Below are 9056 nucleotides of genomic sequence, written 5' to 3'. Positions count from 1 at the left end.
CCTTCTTCGTGGTCACTGACTTCAGATATAAGCCATCTGGGACACCTAATAGATCGTGTTGATTTTCTTTGAGGCATTTCCATAATTTCATGCTGGTTTTTTATGCTAATTAGCTTCCCCGTTCCGTTATCCGCTTTCACCGCGGCACTGCGCTCCGCTGTGCTCCGTTTCAATCAGGCTGTACAGCAGGATTTCCATAACTCTGATTGCTTCATGCTATAGATCGTTGGAAAGCTGCTTTTATGTACTTTTAGGAACCACTGAAATTTTTGAATCTGGTCAGCCATTCAAAAGTTATAAAACTGAGCATTTTGGATGACAAACTCGGCACGTCTCTGAATCTGTGTTGTGATTCGTTGCACTCAAGACAGGGAATCCCGTGGCGACTGTAATGTATTGTATATGCACGAAAAGCCCCATTTTTAATCTTTTCAGCACTTTTTGAATTTTACAGATATCTTGAACGGTTCAGGAATTATGGTAATGAGAAGCATGTCCAATTCCGTCTGCGGCGACAGGTTGGTAATAAGAGTATTGTGGCATTAACAGAGGGGTGCCGGCGGTCAGGGCTAGGGGCCCCCCAACGCAAGGGGGCCCCAGGCGGCCACCGACCTATGCCTAATGGTAAAACCACCTCTGCCTTTAAAACATCTCATTGGCTTCCTGATTAACCAGCAGTAAGAGATGTTTTGTCCATTTCTTTATTCATGAACAGCTGGAAGAGATCCACATAAGGTCCAGTGTCTTCTTGGAAATGGACATCCAGCTCATGGACACGTTGCACAAACCCCTCTGTCAGATGCATGCAAAAACAAGGTCATTGTTGAAGAGCTACCTGTAGGGCTGGAGACTGCAGGAAGGATGAAGTGTTCCAGCAGAAGAAGGTTGGAGAAAGGGAAGAACCAGGAAGTTATCAGGAAGGTGTGCAAGTTTTTCCTTCACCTGTTAACCCTAACGCCCCCAAATGGGGGCCGTTACAGTTTCATGTCCTAAACATCTACAACTGTCCACATTCTCCAAACACAACTAAAACTACAATCTAACAGTTTAGACGGGAAACAAGGCCATCAATGATGCAACGATATTTGAACTTTATTTTAGAAGAGCATCTGGCCTTCACTGGTGTGTGCTGGAAAAAAAACCTTGAACAAATTTAGTTGAGGACCCCTGAAATAAATAAAACAATAGACTAAATTTCCTAAATGGAATTTAAACTCACAACCTCCAGCCTGGCAGCACTTTCACACAGGGCGGCTCTTCTAAAATCAAGTTCAAGTATTATTTTATCGTAATGTATCAAAATTTAAAAATTGCTTTGTTTACAATCTAAACTGTTTTGGTTGTGTTTGAGGAATGTAAACAATTATTGATATTTGAGACATGAAACTTTAAAGGCCCTCAATGGGGAGGTGTTAGGGCCCAAAGAAAAAAGGCCTAGGGCCCAAACATTTGTTTCTGTTTCTTAATTCTTCAGTCCAAATCAAGTTTTTAAACCAAAAGACAGGATTTCATGTAAAGGTCACTTATGTAAAAAAGTAAACCAGTCCCCTAATTTAGACACTACTGACATAAAAAGACAGGAATCAGAAACAAACGCATTTTAACAGCTTTTATGAAAATTATACATGAAATATTTATACTTTACCGTTCAAGATATCTGTAAAATTCAAAAAGTGCTGAAAAGATAATCAGGCACATAGTTAAATCTATCAGTTTATCTTTTCGAAGTTTATTTTTTTGCGTGTTTTAAATGAAAAGATATAAAGTGTGTTGTTTTCTACCAAACAACTTAAGTCAAGTGTTTAAAAATGTGTGTGTGTGTGTGTGTGTGTGTGTGTGTGTGTGTGTGTGTGTGTGTGTGTGTGTGTGTTCCCAGGACTGACTCATCTACCTTTCTCTGTTTACCCGTTTAGGTCAGCGAAGTTCTCTGGAAAATATTCCTGGTTATAAGTGTCTCTTTGTGAAGCACCAGACCTCTGCAATATTTCTCACATAGGTGAATGTGTGCTGATGCCAGACTGAGTGTATCAGTTAACCCCTGGCTCACTAGGCAGCCCCACGCTCTCTCTCTCTCTCTCTGTGTGTGTGTGTGTGTGTGTGTGTGTGTGTGTGTGTGTGTGTGTGTGTGTGTGTGTGTGAGTGTGTAGAGAGAGAGAGAGAGAGAGAGAGAGAGAGAGAGAGAGAGAGAGAGAGAGAGAGAGAAAGAGAGAGAGAGAAAGAGAGAGAGAGAGAGAGAGAGAGAGAGAGAGAGAGAGAGAGAGAGAGAGAGAGAGAGAGAGAGAGAGAGAGAGAGAGAGAGAGAGAGAGAGAGAGAGAGAGAGAGAGAGAGAGAGAGAGAGAGAGAGAGAGAGAGAGAGAGAGAGAGAGAAAGAGAGAGAGAGAGAGAGAGAGAGAGAGAGAGAGAGAGAGAGAGAGAGAGAGAGAGAGAGAAGGCCCGTGGAAACCTTTGGTGGCTTTTCAATTAAACTTTGTATTGTGGAACAGACGTTGTCTCACCAGGTGGGACGGAGATGCTCTGTTTCTCTGTGAGCAGAGCTGTCCTGGTGTTTTGTTTTGTTTTTTATCATTCTCACCTGAAAACTATAAAACATGACATAAAAACAGCAGTGGCGGCTTAGAGAGGCCGCTTGAGCAAGCTCTGTCTGTTGAGGGTTTGCGAAGCCTGAAGGCCCGAATGGCGGGGGTCATGCTCTTTATGCAGCCACTTTTTAACACTCTCTGTGTCTCGGTCCTCCAAAATTAAAAGGAAGAGGCTGCTGAATGATACGGGATGCCAAGGTGTGAGGGAAGCCTTTTACATTTATAGCCTCTGTAGAACTGGAGGAAGTGGAGTAGTAAAGTGGAGTCACGCTCCAAAGCCTTCACTCAATTCCAAGTACATCACAGACAGTGGAGACGGAAGCAGAGAAGAGCTTGGATCATAAAAAGTGTTGTTTATCTGGGATGTGGGCACCTGTAGACCAGATAATAATAACTAATGTACAGGTACATTCAGATTTTAATAAAGCCTCGTGCTGTAAAGATTCTAACAACAAACAGAAGATTTATAAATCTGTAATTCAAGACTAAATAAGAGTTATTCTTAACTCTCTGGAGGCAGGCGTTGCAGATTAGCAACGTTAAAACCTACCTGGTTACTCCACATACGTACTTCATGAGCATGTTTTACTCTAAAGTACCCCTGAAGGACTTAGTTGTTCGTCCTTTTATCAAAACTTATTTGAGCCTGAGAGGGTTAATAGGTTTTCGGTCACAGGACCCATGAGCCGACAGACTGAATGTTAGTGAACGAGGCTGTAAAAGTCATTTTCTGGTCAGTTGAATTACACGTATTCACTTTAAATGATAAATAGTAATGTGAGTTTCGACAGTGTCTGTCATGTAATTTTACATTCAGTAGCTAAAGATTTGTGATTCATATAGTTACAAACCAGACGTCACTGCAGGATCTCCTCTCCCGGAGCGCAGTTGCTACTCACCACATGACCAGATTTATGATGGTCTTCTCCACCTTTACTGTTTCTGTTTGTCGTCCAGGTAGAACGCTAGCTAAACTCAGCTGTTTTTCTTCTTTTATCCGTGTCTGGTTTTATGACGTCAGTTTGGTAAGATGAGCAGTTGGAGTTCTCCACATCTTTGCAGCATGTCAAAAATATAAAAATGTGTCTTTAAAATTCAAGAACATCATATGTGAAACCATGGCACATATCACACGGGATCATAAAATAGCTTTTATTGGCCCATAGACTCCCATTCATTTTTTGGGCAGTTGAGGATCCATGGATTGGAAGTAGGTGGCTTCCCACACCCCAGGTCTGGTCCTTTAGGTGTGTTTCCACCATCAGATCTCCAGAGTATAATTTAGATTTTCGCAACATGCACATATCTCCACTTCACCAAACCATTTTCAAGAACTAATGGAGTACCCAAACAGGGATAGGTACTTGGAAAGGCCTGGTGTATTTACTGATTGGTTGTAACTTAGTGGGAAATTACGCCATTCAAAACAGCCGCCATTAAAAGAATTGTTTGTGAAGCAGATCGGAAGCAAATAAGCACCATTCATGTCATTTTAAAATTGCTGTTACTAAACGCCCAACACTGAAAAACGCAGTGTGCATGGGCTTTGTTGTCTCACAGAGCACCGTAAAAACACTCTGCTTCTGGTCAATTAACGCCACATTTCACATCACACAGCAGCTCTCCCGGTCCTTCAAATAGATTTTATAAGGCTGTGCTTTGACAGAAAATTATTTTCAGGGTATTAAAGCCTTTGGACACTTTTTAGCTCTGATCAGTGACGTCAGTCACTGCTAAAACGGTCATGATAAGTTGACGTCTCAGCAAAGTCCTGAAAGGGCCAAATTTGTACGGAGTGTTGACTTGCATCCCAGTCAACTCCCCCCTCCCAGAGGAACAGGCCTTTTACTGGTTCTCCAAATGGCCTGGAAAATGATCTTCTCAGGCCGGCTGATGAAACGTGCATGCCGTAAAGGCCCGGTAAAAATGCCCAGAAGCTCCGATAGTGGAAACGTGGCTAATGATAAGAGGAGAATCTGGTCTCTGGGTTTTATTTCTTTGCTCCGTTTAAGCTCATAATATGAAATGCTGTTTTTTATTAGTTTGAAAGTTTGACATTTACAGCTGGTCTTAAAAATACATCCTGGAATTTGACTCAACAAAGTGAAATTCGATGTTCATTGGGGGGATCAGGCAGGACCCATTATGTAAATGTGGGCATCACCTGTGGGTCAGCCACACTTTGGCACAAGAGGACTACAGAGACTCCCCTAATGGCTCGTACTCCGCAAACACAAATGCTATGTGTATTTGAGACTACAAAAGATTACCACAATTAGCAAATATACAACTGAGTTCAAAGGCACGGCCCTCTTCCTTCGCTTCCCTTCCTTTGTTTGCTTGCTGAGTTTTCGGTTGATAAGGAATAAAATGTGACAGATTAAAGTTAGATATCAGATTTGAATCCCAAACCAAAGCCAAGCTGCCTCACAAACAAATTCACAAATTTCTTAAAGCTGTTAGTTTTAATTATCATATGATATTTTTTAGACTAAGGAGTCAGATTTGATTTTTTTTTATGTTAAATCTCTCTAATGGGGCGGAGTCTGAGCAAGTCGGTCAAAGTCGAGGCCTAAGCCGCGCCCCCATCCCCATGAGGTCCCTGGGGGCTCTTAAATGAGAAGGCCCCTGGCCTTAGGAACCAGTGTGATTCGCTGACCCTTCTCCTGGCGGATTTAGCGCGACCTGCCTGACTTGAGAACATGTCTTCTTCTAGCCCGGACCAACGCCTGGAGCATCTCCTGAGCGCCGTGGAGAGCGAGTTCCAGAAGGGCAGCGAGAAGGGAGACGTGACCGAGAGGGACATTAAACTGACCCTGGAGGACGCGGAGCTGTGGAACAAGTTTAAAGAGTTAACCAACGAGATGATCGTCACCAAGACAGGGAGGTGAGAGTTAGACCTGGGGAAGCAGCTGCGCGCGCCTGGAACAGTTTACGCACGAGGGTTTCTGTGTGAAAATTGATGCTTTTCTCATTCAGGTTTAATTTTGAGGCAGTAAATGTTTCATCAAATGATCGAAATAGACTTACGTGCGCCCGAGTGTGTGTTAGTGACAGAGAAAACGTTATGTAGGATTCTGATAATTAAATCACTCCGATGCCTGTTTTTCCAGGAGAATGTTTCCGGTTCTCAGGGTCAACGTCTCAGGCCTGGACCCGAACGCCATGTACTCGGTGCTGCTGGATTTTGTAGCCGCGGATAACAATCGCTGGAAATATGTGAACGGGGAGTGGGTGCCCGGCGGCAAACCGGAGCCCCAGAGCCCCAGCTGCGTCTACATCCACCCAGACTCCCCGAACTTTGGGGCGCACTGGATGAAGGCGCCCGTCTCCTTCAGCAAAGTCAAGCTGTCCAACAAACTGAATGGCGGCGGCCAGGTGATCATTTTTTAAAAATTACGAACAATAAATTGGATGTATTTACCATTTTTATTTATTTCATTCTATTTTTTTATTTAATTTAACAAAATAATAAAGGAATTGTGTGTGTTTTTGGTAACAATTTGTGCGTTTATGAGGTCATGATCAAGCTGGAAATAAAAATTTTAAATGACTCTATCCTAAATCTTATTTCCCTCTGACTTTTTAATCAATAAACCAAATTCCCATTTAAATTATTGTCAAAAGCCATACTGCTTCATACTTGAAATTATGAAAATAAAAATAACATTAGAGACAAATCTAAAGGGTAACTGTTTCTGCAGATCATGCTGAACTCCCTGCACAAATACGAGCCACGGATCCATATCGTGAAGGTCGGAGGCATCCAGAAGATGATCAGCAGCCAGTCGTTCCCTGAGACACAGTTCATTGCTGTGACTGCTTACCAGAATGAAGAGGTGCGTATGTCCTTGCTTAAACTTTGTCCCAAACTGCTTTGTTCAGAGATCTAACTCTTGTGTGTCTTGTTCAGATCACTGCTCTGAAGATCAAGCACAATCCCTTTGCTAAAGCCTTTTTGGATGCCAAAGAAAGGTCCCAACTTCACCATCCATCTGATTTCGAGTACTTAAGACAGTATTTGATGGGGTTTTTTTATTTCAGGAGTGATCATAAAGACATCTCTGACCACAGTGGAGACAGCCAGCAGTCTGGATATTCTCAACGTGAGTTTCTTCTCTTTTAGACTGAAATACCAGCAAAAGATTTACCTCACCCGTAAAACCTGATATGGTGATAAAACTCACATGAGATTAATTTTGATTGATTATTTCCCTTTTTTGTTTGTTTTCATTCCATCCCAGTTGGAGGTTGGTTCCTCCCAGGTCAGAGTCCAATTTGCCCCAGCACCAGCCCCCCTCAGTTCAGCGGCAATGCGCCCCACTCTTCCGGCTCCTACTGCGAGCGTTACTCCAGCCTGAGGAGCCACAGGCCGACGCCGTACCCCAGCCACTACCCGCACCGCAGCTCCAGCGCAAGTAAGATCCCATTAGGTCCACCATGAGCACCATATGTTACATTTATTGAGTTAAACGTGTTGTTTCTGGTTTCCAGACAACTACATGGACAACACCTCAGGGGCGCTGCCTACTCATGACAGCTGGTCCGCCCTTCAGATTCCCAACTCCACAGGCATGGGCACTCTGGCTCACACCACCAACTCCACATCTAATTCCAGGTAGAATTCATAAAATAATTACATTTGCTAAAAAAAAACTTATGTTGCAGGACTTGGTAACATGTCCGACTCATTTACAGCCAGTACCCCAGCCTCTGGTCGGTAGCCGGAACCACCATCACACCTTCAGGGTCTTCTTCTGGCTCCATACCCGGGGGTTTGACCTCCCAGTTCCTGAGGGGTTCGTCCTATACCGGCCTTACCTCCTCGCTCCCCGTCTCCTCGCCTTCCTCCATGTATGACCCCAGCTTAAACGAGGTTGGGGTTGGCGATGCCCAGTTCGAGAGCTCCATTGCTAGGCTAACAGCAACCTGGGCACCTGTGGCCCAGAGCTACTGAGGCTCCTCATGGCTTCAGGAGACATGCAGCAATAGAGACTAATGCTCCAGGGCTGGGGCTAGGAATGAATCGTCACATGACCTGCAAGGATCTTTGTTGAAAAGCTTAAAATTTTAATTGTTGAGTCAGAAAGATAAAGTTAATTATTTTGGAAATTAAAAAAAGTACATATTTGCTTCAATAAGGGTCTGTGTTGTTCTCAGTATGGAGACAGTGTAGTTTTTACAACCTGCAGACAAAAACAAATCAAGCTTTTATTTTTTCCAACATGTTTTTTTAGCTGCATGGTCAAAACTCTTTGCTCTAGCTTGGTTATTCCAAAAATGTTCATTGACGTAAAATGACTATAAACAAAGGTTTTGCGAATGTGATTGTGTACATGTGTGTATAGAGTAAATTAACGTCCTGTACTTTCATTTGAACGTGCCTTTCATTAGTTTCAAAAGTGCCTTTTTTCGTTCATGACAGGGTTTCGATGGACCAGCGTGTCCCCTGCTCAGATGCCTGTATGTAAGCTATTTGTATTGAATCTGCTGTAAGTTTTATTTATATCATTTATTAATAAATTAAAATATTTACTTTCACACATGCATGCTTTTTTTCTGTTCTTGCTGGGAAAAAATTAATAGAAATTAGCCTAATTTTTTGGTTTATTTTGAAAGCCGTGTTTAGTTAAGAGCTCTAACTTATTAGCAAAAGTCAAATCCACTTTGTTTTATAACCTTTACTTCTAAATCAATATTTATTGTAGGTTGCAGCCCAGAGCTATATCTGTCTTTGCTGCAAACCTTTAATATGCAAAGAAAAAAAACTTTAAAAACCACAAGCTGAGGCCCTTCCCCACCCATCTTTATCACAATCTCTTTTAACCAGCCACTGATACATTTTGATTGGCCAACTCTTCATTTAAATAACAGGTCTGAGTTTGTGTTGGAACTTAATCCTCTATTGGTTTTATAAGGATCAATACAATTTTGCATGTTATTGTACAGGGAGTGCAGAATTATTAGGCAAGTTGTATTTTTGAGGAATAATTTTATTTTTGAACAACAACCATGTTCTCAATAAACCCAAAAAACTCATTAATATCAAAGCTGAATGTTTTTGGAAGTAGTTTTTAGTTTGTTTGTAGTTGTAGCTATTTTAGGGGGATATCTGTGTGTGCAGGTGACAATTACTGTGCATAATTATTAGGCAACTTAACAAAAAACAAATATTATACCCATTTCAATTATTTATTTTTACCAGTGAAACCAATATAACATCTCCACATTCCCAAATATACATTTCTGACATTCAAAAACAATACAAAAACAAATCAGCGACCAATATAGCCACCTTTCTTTGCAAGGACACTCAAAAGCCTGCCATCCATGGATTCTGTCAGTGTTTTGATCTGTTCACCATCAACATTGCGTGCAGCAGCAACCACAGCCTCCCAGACACGGTTCAGAGAGGTTCAATTCAATTCAAGTTTATTTATAAAGCGCCAAATCACGACAAGAGTCGTCTCAAGGCA

At 42.1% G+C, this 9056-nt stretch overlaps 1 protein-coding gene across 1 annotated transcript; it reads left to right on the top strand.

Annotated features, from left to right (window-relative positions):
• The first annotated feature begins 5194 nt into the window (after window positions 1-5194).
• On the top strand, window positions 5195-8121 carry tbxta (T-box transcription factor Ta). Its single transcript, XM_015974505.3, has 8 exons — window positions 5195-5467; window positions 5694-5958; window positions 6285-6419; window positions 6494-6555; window positions 6625-6686; window positions 6825-6998; window positions 7075-7198; window positions 7279-8121. The coding sequence occupies exons 1-8, from the start codon at window positions 5283-5285 to the stop codon at window positions 7535-7537; spliced, it is 1266 nt and encodes a 421-aa protein (XP_015829991.1). The 5' UTR covers window positions 5195-5282; the 3' UTR covers window positions 7538-8121.
• The last annotated feature ends 935 nt before the right edge of the window (window positions 8122-9056 follow it).

Source organism: Nothobranchius furzeri, chromosome 19, assembly GCF_043380555.1.
Source record: "Nothobranchius furzeri strain GRZ-AD chromosome 19, NfurGRZ-RIMD1, whole genome shotgun sequence".
In the NCBI taxonomy this organism is placed as follows: Eukaryota; Metazoa; Chordata; class Actinopteri; order Cyprinodontiformes; family Nothobranchiidae; genus Nothobranchius; species Nothobranchius furzeri.
Note: the sequence above shows the minus strand (reverse complement) of the source record. Positions and strands in the feature narration are given on the sequence as shown.